This window comes from Oryctolagus cuniculus, chromosome 14 (assembly GCF_964237555.1).
Source record: "Oryctolagus cuniculus chromosome 14, mOryCun1.1, whole genome shotgun sequence".
Taxonomy (NCBI): domain Eukaryota; kingdom Metazoa; phylum Chordata; class Mammalia; order Lagomorpha; family Leporidae; genus Oryctolagus; species Oryctolagus cuniculus.
In genome coordinates, this window is record NC_091445.1 from 25,352,958 (window position 1) to 25,370,661 (window position 17,704).

The window sequence follows — 17,704 nt, forward strand, 5'->3', positions numbered from 1 at the left end:
TCAGCCTACATTTTTTGGAGAGTACAGTTCAAAGGTCAGGCACCTCCCGAAGTCTGGCATCTGTGGAGGCTGGCCATGGCACGTGGGACAGGAGGCAGTGAGAGAGCAGCCAAGCAGTACTTGAACTGAGATCACCAAACCTCTCAAAGAACCACTCTGCTGGCATGCCCCCAGTAAGCCCAAGACCTCTCGGTGGTCTTGCCTCTCAGGTGCCATTGTTATATCAAGTCTCCATCCTTAGTCTGTCAGCTGTAAAGTCATCAGAGTTAAAAGAGCTGTATGAGTTTTGGGGAGACAATACACCTCAACCCATAGCACCTTTCTCCTTAAATTATAATTTTATCACTAAAAATTCTGAATGTTAATACATTTGATAGTGGAAAAATGATAGCATGAGTAAGAGTCCAGTAACTGACCAAAAAAAAAAAAATAATAATTGGAGTTTGTGTTGATTTCTTCAGAGTGTTTAATAAAAATTTTAGTAAGGGAAAGCAGCCAAATACAATATTGTATTTTAAGACCAACTTTTATTCAGTATATTTCTCTCATTAATATTTGAATATTTAATTCAAGAAATTAAGTATTTAATTTTACAAGTAGTAAAAATGGTCAAAACTGAATCCTACCATTTTAAAATCAAATGCATTCAGTTGTTCCACCCCTTTTTTATACACATCTAAAATATTGCATTTAACTGTGACAATACTAGAAATATCACCGAGTATCATTGGTTTTACAAATTGGGCCTAAAGTTGTTAAGAATTGGAAAAATGTGAAGTTCCAGACTCAACCTTCCACTATCCTGACATCGCTTCAGCCATCTGTAGGCAGCCTAACCTCACTGAGCCAGTATTTGTTTTGCAGACATAGAGGCCATACTTTTCATAGTTATTATTTCATTTCTTGCTGGCAGTAGTTTAATTTGGATTTTTGTTATCTTTCTTTCTTTAATAGTCGGATACGTACTTCTGCATGTCAATGCGTTTGCCCGTGGATGAGGAAGCCTTCGTGAGTAAGTATTAATTGTGTGTTGCCTGTCTGGCAGTGGGGTGGCATTGGAAGGGAGGACAGCTATTTGAAGCCAGTGAGAGGCTCTCTCTGATGGTTATGAGCATATTAATCTTGAACTGTCAGTTTCTAGCATGCATTTATCATGCCTAATGCAGAAACAAACTAGAGAGAGCCACTGAGAGACAAGATTACAAACTGTACCCGGAGAGATTCGTGAGGAATAGTAGTTAAGGAGTTGCATGCAGATGTCAATGGCCGCCAATACCATGTGCTCCCATTTGTATGATATTGGCTTTCTGTCTGCCGCTGAATGCTTAATTCCGCTCCACTCAACAGACTGTTTATTTACCTGCTGGCTCATGCTATAAATCGACTGCACTTAGAATCAACATTGGGGAATGTAAGATTTTACCTGTCAGACAGGTAGATAAATGGGCAGGGAGGGAAGACAGGAAGGAGAGACAGGGAGGAGAAAAACGGAGAGGCAGAGTGGGAAAAGAAGGAAAATGCATCCTATTGATGGTAAAGGATAAGAGGACTCTTAAATGACAGGTCCTCTCCCAACTGAGCCTCTAAGTCAGATAGGGAAAGTGACAAAGCACCATCTGTTTCCATCTAGATGACTGGGATGTAAACATCCCTGATGATAGACCTTTAACTGCTTAGGGAGGACGTGTGATTGGCAAATTATTCATGGATTTGTTTTTTTCCACTTCACTTTTCTGGTTTGAGACGTTGATTTTGGATAGAAAATGATGGTAATGAGAGTCGTGCTTCGGTCCCTTGAAACTAATCTTCAAGTGGGCTGTCTGGAGGGCTATTCCGTGGATTGTGTACAGTGGCCTTGGGGCAGTGGCGGGATGAATTTTCATGAGGTATTCCCCACAGGAGTGCACATTAGAGACCTGCACAGCCAGAGAAGTGTGCATTTATTTATTTTTTCACACGCTTTGGTGGCAATCACAACAGAAAATAGAGCCCATAACAACACAACCGTAAACTAAATTAGCTTAATAGTTAGTTCCCAAAAATGAACCTGAGAGCATGGGAAGCCGACTGTGGTCTGGCTGTTGTTTTGTGTATTTGAACATTACCAAGGAGAAAGTTAAGGACCTCACTTCCAGATCCTGAACTGAATATATTTAAGGATCAAAAAATAATTTCTAATTGTCATGCCTTAAATACCAAGGCATATGGTTTAGAATAAGTATATATCATTAAAATATTTGCAGGAAAGCATTCCTTAATTTCGTATCCACATATTTGGTAGCCTGGGAGAAAATAGTACTTACTTGTAAATGGATTTTTTTCTTAATTCTCCTGCTTCACAGCTGACTTGAAGGCCACGTGCACAGCTAAGGGGGTCATGTGTCACTGCAGTACCTCAAGTCTCACATGTATATATCCCTGGTGTGGTTCTGGAGGCTGGTGGTAGGACGTGTCCGAGCTGGTGAATCCTAAGGACTATAAACATATAGCCTGGAATGTGTGACCGCTCTCCTAAAATAGAGCTGTGTACTTTTGCATAACTTACAATTGAAAAGTACAAGTGAATATATTCAATCAAGTAAAATATTCATGGGAAACACATAAAGGCCTCTATTAGAACCAGGGGGCTAAACGTTTTTTCATTTTCGTGGTCAACTCTTTTCTAAGATTAAGCGCTTCCAAGTTCTGAGATTCTTAAGTCGTCTTCTGAGATTAACAGCTATGTTCACTGTGTCTTCCTTTCTCTATTGCTGGTAAGATTGCATGACTGCTGAAGACTGGGTTACCTGTTCAGAGCACGTGGTTCCCTCTTTGGTTTAAATCCTTTACTCTACTACTCCCGTATGTTTTGCCAGGAAATTTTAGGAGTAGCCAAATTAGTGCTGGAGAACTGAGAACCAAAGAGCAGCCCGAGTCATTTACGTTACAGAATAAGGGAGACGCTGCTTTTCCTGTCTCCTTAGTTCTGAGGACAGACATCCTGTCGATTGTCCCATTTATAGCCCAAGAAACAGAAACGGGAATACCTGTATGTGTGACTTAATCAGGTGCTAGGATAGTGGGGTTATATGGACTTTTTTTTTTTTTTTTTTTTTGACAGGCAGAGTTAGACAGTGAGAGAGAAAGAAAGAGACAGAAAGGTCTTCCTTCCATTGGTTCACTCCCCAAATGGCCTCTATGGCCACTGCGCCACACCAGCCCAAAGCCAGGAGCCAGGTGCTTCCTCCTGGTCTCCCATGCGGGTGCAGAGCCCAAAGACTTGGGCCATCCTCCACTGCACTCCCGGGCCACAACAGAGAGCTGGACTGGAAGTGAAGCAACCGGGACAGAATCGGGCACCCCAACCGGGACTAGAACCCAGAATACTGGCGCCGCAGGCGGAGGATTCGCCTAGTGAGCCAGGGCGCCGGCCTTGGACTTCTTGTTTGTATAATTATACACCATTATCATCGCTGCCAGCCATGGCTTACAGACTGCCTGCCAGACACTGGAATAGTGAAAGCTAAGCCTACTGCAGCCATTGTCCACAAGAGGAGACAGAGTTAAAGGACCTGCCTAGGCTTCCTGCTGGCTGCCTGTTGACCTACCTGTTTTCCATTTAAATTATGAGCTGTGGGTGTGGGGATAGTGATACAGGGGAAGAAATGGAAGACGCTGTCAGTTGAATACCTCCAGCTGAAAACTGAGCCATACCATCTCTCTGTCTTCTCCCATCAAATACAATTATGCTTTCATTCTCTTACCTTCGGTCCCTATGGGGAACACTGGTCAGTCCTGCCAAAAAGTAAAATAAACCAAAAAATTGCCTGTAAAACAGATCCTAGTGCCCCTTTTCAAAAGGAAAGGGGCAAGGGTACTTTTAAAAGTTTGTGGATTAGTGGAATGAAAACACACGTTATTTTGATGCAAAATTTTTTAATTCATGCATAATTTTTCCATAATATTTCCACATGTCATGAAAACAAAATTAGTACCAAAATAAGCATATGCTTCTAGTTCCATTTTTTCCCTGAATTTTTTGAAGTACCCTCATAGGTTATATGTTGAGAAGATAATCACACAGAGCTTTTCTAGACATTTCAAATAGTAGACAGCTTGCTTTTGCCTTAAATTATGTTCTTGTTTGTTTTTTAAGATTTATTTATATTTATTTATTTTAAAGGTAGAATGACAGAGAGGAAAAAGAGAGAGAGAGAAAGAGAGCTGTCCACTGTCCACTGGTTTACTCCCCACATGGCCACAACAGCCAAATCTGTGTCAGGCCAAAGCCAGGGGCCGGGGAACTCCATTTCTGTTTCCCTCACAGGTGGCAGAGACCACCATAGCTTTGGCCATCATCTGCTGCCTTCCCAGGTCTCCAGCTGGCTGATATGGGATGCCAACATTGCAAGCTAACTTCACCCACTGTGCTGCAACACTGGCCCCCATGTTCTTGTTTTAATATAAGGGATAAGCATCTGGTTTTTCTTTTGAAGAAAAGTGACTTGTTCATTAATTTAACAAACTTTTGATAATTCTGCAGTGTGCCAGTTACTGGGCAAGGTAATGGAGATGTGGAGTATGATGCATAATTCTGGAAGACAAGAATGCAAGGGTTAAAACATATAAAAATAATCTTTTCCTTGTTCTTTTCAAGTTTCTAATGAAAATTGGAAAAGGCTGCTTACAATTCAAATTGCTAATTGTGACTAAGACAAACTCTCTTGATAGTGTTAAGAATCAGAATTGCATTTGATTATTTTCACAATTTTGACTGTTTGTGTGACTAGTTATGTAACATATTTTAGTTAAATAGATTTCTTAATTCTCAGAAATTGCCATCGCAGTCATCATTGAATTAATATGTACATACCTATCCTGTTTACAAATGAGCATACAGCATCTGTGGTATGTCTACACGTCTATTTAATACGAAATGTGATTTCATATAGATGGTTGGGGGAAGTACTATGAGTGTAGTGAAGATGAGAATGCTTTTTATATTTTGAACAAAAAAATCATAGTTTTCTCTAGAGCATTGCTTTAGTTTATTGTTCTAATAAGAAATCACAGAATTGGATGAGTGGAGGTATGATAAAATCTGCATTTGACCATTGAACTGTGGTGCTGTCTAAAAGGTGTTTTCCCCACACTCAGAGGAATTGGCTCTGACAGCAGCCCACTCAGCCAGGAAATTTGACTGTCATCTTCATCCACTTGCTTTCCCTCACATGGGTGACCAGTAAATAAATGTGTCTCTTCCTTAGTGAATGATGGCAGGTCCCTATCTATCAAATTGCACTGTACACATGAGATAGAAGCCATTGAATTTACAAATAGATGAAATTAATCTAATGATTCATTGCTTTTCATGTTTATGGACTGCTCTCTTGAATGTAGAACAAGTCTATGGCAGAATTGCACAGTTGGATTTCTAGAATTTTTCCAGAGGTGACCTTTAAAAAAACAAGATTATCTTTATTTATTGTAAAGGTGGTGCTACAGAGAGAAAGAGAGAGAGAGAGAGAGAGAGAGAGAGAGAGAGAGAAGACAAAGATCTTCCACCCGCTAGTTCACTCCCCAAATGGCCCCAACAGCCAGGTCTAGGCCAGGTCAAAGCCAGGAGCCAGGAGCTTGATTCTGGGTCTCCCACATGTGTGCAAGGGCCCATCCTCCACTGCTTTCCCAGCTGCATTAGCAGGGATCTGGATCAGAAGTAGAGTAGCTGGGACCCAAACTGGAATGCTTATGGGATGCTGGCACTGCAGAAGGTGGCTTAACCTACCGTGCCACAGAGCTGGCCCCCAAATGTGGCCTTTCTTAAACAAAGCACATGTGCAGGTGATGCTGGGATACTTCAAAAACTGCAGGAATAATCCCAACTTTGATCATATTTATTGGTCACAATCTAGTGACTCTGTAAAGACCCAGGTCTGACAGGGCATTTGCTCACATATACACATTTTATGGCTTTGACAGTAACTAAGTGTGTGTGTGGGGGTGTCTCCATCCCCATGTGGTCACCCTGTCATCTTTGTTTCCAATTAGTTGGCTATGAATCCTTTTTATTCTGTCTTCAGCTGGAACTTCCTTCCATATGAATATTGTGGTCTGTGTCTCCCAGGTGACCACTGAATACCTTTCACTAGGCACCCTAGGATGCTCTTCTAGTTTCTTAGTGAAAGCTGCTTTGAAAAAGCTATTATCAGTAAAATAAATCAGATACACTACACAACAGGTCCCTGGTAGTGGCTAAAACCTAATGTCCTAAAGCTGTTTTTTATTAGATGTATGTATGCATTTATTTATTTATGTGAAAGGCAAAGTGACAGAGATAGAAAGAGAGGTAACTTCCATCCACTGATTCACACCCCACATAATTGCAACATGGGCTGGGCCAGGCAAAGGAAAGAGCCAGGAATCCCATCTGGGTCTCCCACATGAGTGGTGAGGACTTAAGTACTTAAACCATCCTCTGCTGCTTCCCAGGTGCATTGGCAGAGAGCTGAGACTCAAACTGGCTTTCTGATATAGGATGAAAGAGATCCAAATGGTGGATCAACCAGCTGTGCCACAATACTGGCCCCTATAGATATTTTTTAAGATTGATTTATTTATTTGAAAATCAGAGTTACAGAGAGAGGGAGAGACAGGGAGGGAGATCTTCCATCCACTGTTTTGCTCTTCAGATGGCCACAACTGCTAGGGCTGGGCCAGGCTGAAGCCAGGAGCCAGAAGCTTCTTCTGGGTTTCCCACATGGGTACAGGGGCTGAAGTACTTGGGGCATCTTCTGCTGCTTTTCCTAAGCCATAACCAGGGATCTGGATTGGAAATGGAGCAGCAAGGACTCAAACCAGTGCCCATATGGGATGCCAGCACTGCAGGCCGTGGCTTACCCTACTATGCCACAGTGCCAACTACCGCCCCGCATTGCAAAGCTATTTTAATATGGTAACTGTAAAATGCCTCCTCCCTCCACCTCTGTATTCCTTTGAACCTTGGAATTTGTCCTATTTCCAGATGCAGAGAAAAATATTCCAGTTGCCAATAGTCTGAGCAGGAAAGAGCACATTGGGTACAATGATGAGAGACAGTGTTGTATATTTGGTGGTTGCAAGAGTGAGCTCTCAGCCGGACTGCTCTGCATTCAAGTCCCAGCCTCACCACTTGCTAGCTGCATGAACAGGGATTAGTTTGTCCATCTCTCTGTGCTCAAGGTGTTCTATTTAGGAGGTAAAGGACGAGACACATGGGATCAGTGTGAGAAGTAATTGCGTGCCTGGCACTGGGTAAGCCCTCAATACATGTCTCACAAGTGTGGTTCTGAAGTGAGGATGGCTTCGTGTTGAGAGTGAAAAGTGGCAGAGGGGCTTGTCATGTGGGAAATGTGGTCAGCTGGGAGACAGCGGCAGCATTAGGCATGGCCTGAAAGGGCTAGAAGGGGATTTGGATTTGATTCTGTAGGAAATTAATAGAGGGCTATTCTGGGAATGGCATTACACATACAGTTAAAGATGCTTATGCTGGTTTATTTTGCATAGCTTGGCTGATGAAGTACTTATTGATTGATTCTTTAGTTGGTTCTGATATATACTGTAAAGTTTAGTTTTAAAGAGTAGGTAATTTAGAAGTTGAAATCTTGCTTTGTGTTGAGAGCCCATTACTCAGAAGTAAGGATTGTTTCATTGTAAATTCATGTTCAGTATATAGGCTAGCTCTAGTGTCTTATTTCTTGGTTAATTTGGCAATGGCAGCTTAGAGTCCTCATAAACTACATTAGGAATCTTTGTGAATTGTACATCATTGTCCCTAGCTAGCAAGAGTTAATGACAATTTCTCTATTAAGCTTTCTGATTAAAAATGTTCAAGCCAGAGGTCTTTATTTTAGTGTAGAATTGCTTTATGGTTATGGGGGGAGCTAGCAGAGATAATGTAATGTGCTGTAGCTGCAGGTTTCAACACGCTGGCAAATGGGCTGTGGTGCTGTGAGCCTTACATGTATCTGTACCTTTCTGGCCCAACTGCAAGATTACGAGCATTAAGGCCGATCATTTCGCACCCTTAAATTACAATTTAGATCATTGCTATCTTCAGTTCCTTTGAGCTGTTTTTGAAGTCAAATCTTTAGTTTTGGGAAATAAAGAACTGTTGAAGGGAGTAGGGTTAAGATCTGGGGCCTGCGATCTTTTTCTTTCCCTTTTTTTCTTTTTAAGTCACAATATCTCTTTTACACAATTGCTTCTTGAACTTTGCCGCTTCCCAATTCTCTCAATATTGAGTATGCATTGAAGACACCAGCATCATTGGAATAAAGATCCTATCGCAGGCATAAACATCATCACTAAAGGCTCATCTGTAAGGCTGCTTCAGATCCCAATTCTAGCATGATTTTAGGCAATATAGTTAAAAATCTATGATGTAACACAGAATTCCAGTGATCTCTTTCGAAAGTACGGTTCTAAAATATCAACTCATTTTTACCTTTGGAAACTCTTTTTGTAACCTTATTTTAAAAGAAAGCTTGTTTCTACTGTTTGCCCTATGTGGGAATATCACACAGGTCTTAGAATGTACAAATCACACTGAATCTGTTAAAAACCAATGAAAAATTAAAGTAAAAAATATTTAAAGGAGCACTTTAATCCCCTTATTAACTAAGATTAGTCAATCAAAGACTGATACATTCACATCATAGAATATATTCAGCCATTCAAGTGCTGACTGTAGTCAGAATCTGAAACTTTTAAAATGACTACTTCCCTGGGAGTGAGCTCTGGAGATTTGATTGCGGCATCGGTGGGGAAGGAAGAGGGGACCTGGACACCTGTGTTTTTAACAGTCTCCACAGGTAATTTTTTTTTTTTTTTGACAGACAGAGTGGACAGTGAGAGAGACAGAGAGAAAGGTTTTCCTTTGCCGTTGGTTCACCCTCCAATGGCCACCGCGGCCAGCGCACTGCGGCCAGCGCATCGCACTGATCCGAAGGCAGGAGCCAGGTGCTTCTCCTGGTCTCCCATGGGGTGCAGGGCCCAAGCACTTGGGCCATCCTCCACTGCACTCCCAGGCCATAGCAGAGAGCTGGCCTGGAAGAGGGGCAACCGGGACAGAATCCGGCACCCCGATTGGGACTAGAACCCGGCATGCCGGCGCCACAGGCGGAGAATTAGCCTATTGAGCCACGGCACTGGCTCCACAGGTAATTCTAATGTACAGCAGGGGCTAGAAACTACTTCAGAGGAAAATTGTTCCAGACCTGTAAAAATATACACAGTATTGCACATAAGCCACTTATTGTGTATTCTGTGATTCCACTGGGAAGAACAAAGAAACAAAGTTAATAATGCTAGGAATGATTTATACAGGCATCAAAGTTCTGGAGATCCAAACTTGAATTTGCAAGTCAGTTCTTTTTCACTCAGTTGGTTAATTATCCATGGTCTATGGCAATTGTCCACTACATATATTTAGCAAAAAGAGTGTTTCTCCCATTTCCAGTAGTTATTGAAGATTTTGAAGTATGAGAGTCCTTCAAAAGATTGGGGGAAAATGAACTAAAAAGTATGAGTTTATTTTGGTGCAGAATTTTTTTTTGAAATCCAAATACGTTTTCCATAATACTCATTTTCCATGTATAATAAAAGACAGAAATTTTTGCCCCAAAATAAACTCCTGCTTTTAGTTCCATTTTTCTGTGACAGTTTTGAAATAACCCTCATCCAGTGGATGTTGCCAGAATCCTGGTTCCTCCACCTGACTGTGTATGGTCTTCAAAATCTTTCCACAACCTGAACTGGATGATCCATCATATTTGACTTAAAGACCTGGATATCCTCTTGCAACAAAAAATGGAAAGAAAGCCAAGTACTAAATGAAACTCCCTCCTAGGTCACATTCTTAGAGAATTCTATGGCCCTGATTGTGGTCTGATGTTAGCTAAAAGAGGCCATAAATCCCAAACAACTTCATGCAGTTAGAACAGATTTTGCTTGGAACTCCAGAAAATGGACCTAGTTATCTCTCAGCCCTGTACGTCGCCTCACACATCCTTTCAAGTCTTCCGTGTCAATTGGCATCAGCGTTTGAGAAATTCTCCAAATTATACCCTCGCAGGGTCCTCCTATTTCTTTTAGTTAATGAGCCCGATTCACTATTTCTGGATTCTTGGTCCTTCAAAAGCATTTTGTTCACAGGACTTTCTCACTTATGCAGTCTTCCCTCATCTTCTACATCCGGTGATCTGAGCTGTTAGCACCCATTAGCAGGAAGTACCATTTCCACTTAAGCAGCTGTCGTCTTATTGTTGAGGTAGAAGAGCTGGTGCACTTTTGATCTCCCCAGATATAATATTCCCTTGCATCCTCACGAGGCTGTGTGCTGCCCTGCGATTCATCCTCCCAAGGCTCCAAGGCTGCCTTTGTTTATTCTGCCTGTCAGAATGGCACACTTCAATGCAGTCATTTTCATTATTATCCTCTAACTCTACTCCCCTTGGACTCTTTGTTTCTTGCATATGTGGTCGGAGGAAAAGACAGGAGAAATTTCTCTTGAGATGTGACTTAAAGCATTTTTCCGTATTTTGTTTTGCGTTGTGATGAAATCTCCCACAATGTCGTGTGTGTATCTTGTGCTCATAGGATCTTATTCTTATTCACAGAGGCTGGGGGTCTTATTATTCCTCTAATAAGAAGTAGGAGTGGAACAAACCCAGGAAATGAACCTGTCAGGCTAATCTTTTCCCAACTGGCCCCTTCCCCACACTGACAGCAGATCCTTCAATGAGATTGTCCAAGCATTGCCTTATTTTAAGGCATTTACTGTTTGTTTTTGACTTACATTTCCACATGACATTTGTTTTGCTGGAGTTGTTTTTCATTTCAAATTGCAGTGGATTGTACGTGGAGCTGTTCTATAAATACTTCAATATGCATTTTTCTTTAGGATATGAAAAAAAATGGTTGGTTGCTTGTTTTCACCCAGTCCCAATATTTACTTAGCATTTAAATTAGATCTTGCATTTCTGAAGGAATCTGAGAGTCAAAGAGGATAAGTTTTTATGTGTGGGAATACTGAAGAATTTCCTTTTACAACCACTTTAAAGGCATAGATTTGTTTCTCATTTTGGAAAAGAAAATTAAACACATATCTAGTAAGAGCTCAATATGGAGCAAATTAGTGGTACTTAAAATAGGATGTCAGAACAAGAAAAAATGGGAAAATGGCTAGAGAATTTATCCTTAGAGTAATTAAGAGTTGCTGTTTACAAGAGTTAGAAGGTCTTTGTGCATAAGCAGGGACCCAGGCTGGCCACTTTCTTTCCCTTGCAATGAAAACCCAGCAATTGTGTGTCGTACCTTTTTAATCGCTTCCTCTCCAACAGATCTTCTGCCTGTCCTTAACTGAATATTTTGCTTATTAATATTTTATTTTATGAAATTACTTGTATTTCATTCCATTTTCCAAGAACATGCTTTTAAAGAATATATATTGCTTTGAGAGGCAGAGAGACGTAGATAGACAGAAGGAGCTCCCCTTTGCTGGTGTGCTCCCAGATGCCCGTGGTCGCTGGGGTTGGGCTGGGAACAAAGGTAGGAGCAGGGATCACAATCTGGGTCTCCGTGTTGGCAGCAGGAACCCAGTTACTTGAGCCATCAGCACTGCCCCTCCGCATCTGCATTAGAAGAAAGCTGGAGTCAGGAGCTGGAGCCAGGCATCCAGTCCACACACTCCAGTGTGCATCTTCACTGTCAACCACTGTGCGGAATACTGGCCTGGAGTTCACTCTTTTTACGTGAAGGTTTCTGCCTCGTTCCACAGCAGTACATGCACTGCACTGATGTGAAAGGAACACTGTAGCTATCTCCTGAACAGATCCTTACAGCTCAGGGCTCTCTCTAAAGCTTTGTCCTGAGCCCTCCCTGTGGTTCCTGCTTTCACCAGGGTGATTTTTGTCCAGTCTCACAGCTTCATGGTTCAATTTATGAGTGACTCCAAAATAGGTAATTCTCTGACTTCCTCCTTGAATGTGAGTTTCCCACTTCAACTCTACTGGGTGTGTCCATGTGGATCTTTAGATGATACCTTAAACTCACATTGCTTTGCATCTGTCAGTTTCTGTCTGGGAATAAACTACACTTGGCTGCATTGCCTTCATATCAAAATTGCAAGAGCAATTCAGTCATAGGAAATCCATGCATCCATAGTAAGATAATGTAAGGAGAGGAAGTCACGGAAGCGTCTTGGTAGGTTCTAGCAAACCTGCAGAGTCAGCTTCTTGTTGAACAGCCCCTCACGAATGGGCAGAGGCATTTTTTTTAAAGGGCAGAAGGGCAATACAGTCAGATAAGAAGCTGGAAATGCATGTAAAAGGTTATAAGTAATTCAATAAGAAATGAATAGGAGACTACAGGTTGTATCATATATATGAGGTGACTGCAGTAAGTTCATGGGGAAATGAAATTAAAAAGAGAAGTTCAGTTTTGATGCAAAACTTTCTTTTAAAATTTATGCATAGGAGGGAGTCTCCAAGAACCTGATGGAAAATGCATATTATGGAAAAACCACCTGGACTTCAAAAAAATTTGCACCAAAATAAATTTATATTTTCATTTCATTTCTCTGTGAACTTTTTGAAATAGTCATGAACCAAAATAAATTTCAGATGAATAAACGCCATGTTCTCTTACTTCAGAGTTGTTTCAATTTTCCTTTTGCTGCAAAAACATGCTGAAGGGGTTCAGGAAGGGTGGAAGGAAACTCAGCACTCAGCTCAAGAGATATGAAGAGAGGACCTCACAGAAGTCTTTTTCTCTGGCTAACAAACCTAGGCTCAGTCACAAGATGATTTTCCATGAATTGTGAACTTCGTAACTTCCACTTGATTCTTTCCTTCCAACAAAGCCTCTTGCGTCTCTGGGCTTACCGTGTTCTTTGGTAATGGAGAATAAAGCCTCGAGCTGTACCAAGTCCGTTTCCAGCGGGCCTCTTTATTTTTTAAATGGTGTTACGAAAACCTCAGGATTCACTTTCATGGACAGGTATTTGGCACAGCAGTTAAGCTGCTGCTTGGGACAGCCACATCCCTTATTCGAGTTCGAGACTCAGCTCCACTCCCGATTCTAACATTCTGCTAATGTGTACCCTGGGAAGCAGCAGATGATGGCTCAAGTACTTGGGTCCCTGCCATCACCTGGGAGACCTGGATTGAGTTCCTGGGTACCAACTTTAACCTGGCCTGATCTTGGATGTTTTAGGCATTTGGGGAATGAACCAGTGGATGAGAGATCACTCTCTGTCTTTCTCTCTGCCTTTCAAATAAATAAATAAGTAAATTCTAAAGAATATTTTTAGGCTTTAATTTTTTTTCAGTTCAGGGAATGAAAGCCTTTTTGTTTCTTCTTTAATTTCTAAGTTCAGAGGCACATAGTAGGTGCCCCGTGGTTTTCTTTTTTCTTTTTTTTTTTTTTTTGATCAACCAAATTTTGCTAGCTGAGCAGCTATGATTTTATTTACAACATTTTTATTTTATAAATATTCATGCCTCATAAACATATTCTAGCAATAAATGTCTTACTAGTTTTATGAGACAGACCCAAACAACTAAAAGATAGTTTTTCACTCACCTGAGAACTGATGACATTTTAGGTTATTTAGCATTTTCATGCAGAAAGTAGGCTCATGAATGGCTCCTTCATATCGGGCAGCATTTTCTATGAGAACAAAAATTAACAAGCCAAATCCACAGCAGCAAATGGGGGATCGAGAATGATACTGTCCATAGATGACATCATAATTCGTTTTTTAGTTAGTACTGTTTTACTCCTGCACTGATTTTTGCTGATTTTAATGTCTTTTGGCCACTAGTTTTAGGAGAGAGAGAAATGCCATAGCTTAAGTTTCAGTATCCTTTTAAAAAGCACACCATGCTCATCCAAGACCATAATTTTACATCTCCTTTTTTTTTTTTTTTTTTTTTTTGGACAGGCTGAGTGGACAGTGAGAGACAGAAACAGAGAAAAAGGTCTTCCTTTTTCCGTTAGTTCACCCTCCAATGGCCACTGCGGCTGGTGCACTGGGCCGATCCAAAGCCAGGAGCCAGGTGCTTCTCCTGGTCTCCCATGGGGTGCAGGGCCCAAGCACTTGGGCCATCCTCCACTGCCTTTCCGGGCCACAGCAGAGATCTGGACTAGAAGAGGAGCAACCGGGACAGAATCCGGCGCCCCAACTGGGACTAGAACCCGGGGTGCCGGCGCTGTAGGCAGAGGATTAGCCTATTGAGCCATGGCGCCGGCCAATCTCCTGTATTTTTCTAAAGATTTTCACTTTTATTTTTCTTTCCCAGTAAATCTTTTCTCCATATACTTCCCAGTAACTGATATTATTATTTGGAGGTGGTAATAAATTTGTATGTTGAATCCTTTGTTTGTGTTTTGAGCAGTCACTGTGCCTTCTGCATCACTTCAGTGCTGGCAGTGTTTCATGGCCTTCAGCAATGTCCTGAAGTCTGGAAGGAAATGTATTGTGAATACATAGCCTGGACTTTTCATTTTATACCCACGTAATGCTCCTGCCACTTTTTTTTTTTTAAGATTTATTTATTTGAAAGTCAGAGTTACACAGAGAGGGAAAAAAAGGCAGAGAGAGAGAGAAGAGAGAGAAAGAGAGAGGTCTTCTGTTCGCTGGTTCACTCCCCAACTGGCCGCAACAGCCAGAGCTATACCTATTTGAAGCCAGAAGCCAGGAGCTTCTTCTGGGTTTCCCATGCAGGTTCAGGGGCCCTAGGACTTGGGCTGTCTTCTGCTTTCCCAGGCCATAGCAGAGAGCTGGATTGGAAGTGGAGCAGCCAGGACTGCAACCGCACCCATATGGGATGCTGGCACTGCAGGTGGCGGCTTAACCCTCCATGCCACAGTGCTGGCCGCACGTTAAAAAGAGGTCTTCCATTGGGAAATATCTGTGTGTGTGTGTGTGTGTGTGTGTGTTATTCAGTCTATTATTTCCCTTTTTTATGATATACTTGTGGGAAGCAACTTGGACTAGACTAAGTTACTCGAATTAAGACTTATTCTATGCATCTGCTCTCCAACAATATGGCTCTGGGAGAGGAGTAAACAGCTTCTAAGCAGTTACCTCTCGCCAACTTGATTGACTGAGCTGCAGGAGCTGATCTTGCTCCTGATTGGAGGAGAGCAGCGTACTCGGCGTGTGGGTAGCAGAGTTGGGATTGGTGGAAGAGGACTATAAAGGAGGAGAGAGACAACATGCACCAGGAACATCTATCTGAAGGAACACCTGAGCAGCCCCCGAGAGAGCTGGCCGGCGGTGTGCCGCTCCCCCGTGGAAGTGGGGAAAGTGGCAGGGGGAACCGCCCTTCCACGGAGGTGGAAGGGACGGTAGCCAACCCGGGAAGAACCAGCAGCAAACCCAGGGAGGGCCGAGCAGACAAAAGAACAGCGCAGGGTCCTGTGTCGTTCCTCCGCGAAGAGGGGGAGCGACATAATGGTGCCGTGACTCGGATAGGAAACCTAGGCAGGGTTTAGTGTCGTTCCTCCACGAAGAGGGGGAGTGACAATACTAGTTTTCTATTTTGTTAATCAAATGACCAAGTCATGCTCATTTTAAGGAAAAGGGTAATTTATACAACTAGTTCACTTTCTCATGACAGCATTGACACATCTTTGTTAGACAGGTATTCAGGTGTTCAGAGGTGTGGTCTGTTGTGACATTTGTGCCTGGAAGTTTAACTGGTATTCATGTTCATGTATCATTTTCTCATCACAGTTGACTTCAAACCTCGTGCCAGCATGGATACTGTCCATCACATGTTACTTTTTGGATGCAATATGCCTTCGTCCACTGGAAGTTACTGGTAAGGATAATTGACTCACAATTAGAAAAGGATGTAGAAAAGGTGTGTTTTTCACAAGTACAAAGAATATTTGTGCAAGTACTCTATAACTCATTAATTAATAGGTGGGATGTTTTTCAGAGAAAGAACCTTGTTTGTTGGGCTCTTGTGTTTATCAAAGTTTATCACAGTTATTTAGTTTGCTCTGAAATGTATCTCTCAGTCTTCATCAATCTATGTCTCTTATCATGTATGCTGTGTCCAGGCATGGGAGGCTTGTAATTAAAGTCTGAAATTTTTGGTTCTGGTGTTAGTTTTTTTTTAAGCTCATGATCTTGCCCAAAGAGCACCATAGTTCTATTCATTAAGTATTCTTTTGTCCCAGACTGTGCTAGGTGACCAGACATACCCTTTCATATTAGCCTAATGTTCCTGCAAAGCAGGTATTACAGTATGATCCCCATATTACAGACAGGAAGCCAGATGGTCAGAGACATCCAGAAAGTTGTGCAAGGTGGCTGAGCTGGTTAGTGCCAGACCAGGAATGAACCTAAGGTTGTCTGGTTCCAAATCCAAAGTCACTTCCACTTCCCCACATCGCCTCTTATTTATTCAGTAACAGTTGCAGTTTTAGAAATTATTTCAGTCACTATGGTGAGTCTTAATATCATGTCATGAACAATCAATAAACCGCTATTAAATGCCTCTGTCATAGGTGAGCACTGTGGGAGGTTCTAGAAGAAATTAAAACATGCTTCTACCCCCAGCAGTTTACAGCATACTTAGGGGTTGAGATCTTCCTTCCCCTTTTGTTCTCTGGTGTGCTTATAGATCAGTTAACTCTGAAGATAGCCATGCATTTGCAGCTTCATTTTTTGCACCTATACCCAGAATCACTGTTACATATTTAGCAGTCTGTGATGATTGGCGTGCTTTGCCTGGCATTGGGAAGGAATCTGCTTTGTCACATAGACCGGCAGGGCTCTTTCTGTGCACCCTCTTGCTCATTAGCCTGATACGAGGCACACAGCAACTGCTTTCCAGTCATTTTTTTAATAAACAATTGTAATGTGTATTTGGAACTGTTAAAAGCACAGGGCAATTAGTGGAAATCTCCCTGGACTGAATACCATCAAAGCATTTGTTAATAGGCTTAAGTTATTTGATGAGAGGGGCGTATCAAATAGGAACCCAACGCACATGACTGGGTTCATGTAAAAATGGAGTCAGCAGGTCACAGTTAATACCCTTTGATATTAACATTCCAGTTTTTGCTCTTCAGTAAATTTTTGTAAATAAAATTCTGGGATTAAAAGATTATTCTGTGACAGCCTTTTCTGAATCTTATACAGCAAATCATATCCTTTAGTCTTTATGATTTAAAAATATTTCTTCTGAAATTATCAATATTTACCTTTGGATTAGAATGATTGAAAATGGCTAGAGAGGATATAAGCTTTTAAAATCTGATTCAGCTTCACCTTGTTTAAAGGAGATGAATGAAAAAATAGCATGTAAATGCTATTGTGGTTCTAATTGTTAAAAAAATTATATAAAATCAACCAAGCCTCATTCACTGTTGCTATTTTAAGGGAATAGCAAAACAAACACTTTACTTTGGTCCTTGAAAAATACTTACTAGAGTTCATAAATATCCTATTCTGAAATTATGTCTATAAAATATAGTGACCAAAAGAAATTCAAGTTGGGGAAAAAGAGTATTCAAAGAAAAATGTAAATTAAAGTGAAAACAAGAATTTTAAGTAAACTACTAAATATATATAGATACATTATTTTGTTAAAATTACTATTTGAAAGGCAATATGGTAGAATGAAAGAGAAGTGAACTAACTGATTGGAGTCTTTGGACTGATTGTTTA

At 41.3% G+C, this 17,704-nt stretch overlaps 1 protein-coding gene across 6 annotated transcripts in view; it reads left to right on the plus strand.

Annotated features, from left to right (window-relative positions):
* The window catches only part of PAM (peptidylglycine alpha-amidating monooxygenase), a 338,531-nt gene that overhangs the window by 185,959 nt on the left and 134,868 nt on the right, over positions 1–17,704 (plus strand). For all 6 annotated transcript variants that reach the window (XM_051853947.2, XM_051853946.2, XM_051853949.2 and 3 more), the window contains 2 exons: positions 955–1,012; positions 15,758–15,845. In XM_051853947.2, coding sequence (XP_051709907.1) covers positions 955–1,012; positions 15,758–15,845 — 146 coding nt within the window. The remainder of the gene's footprint in view (positions 1–954; positions 1,013–15,757; positions 15,846–17,704) is intronic.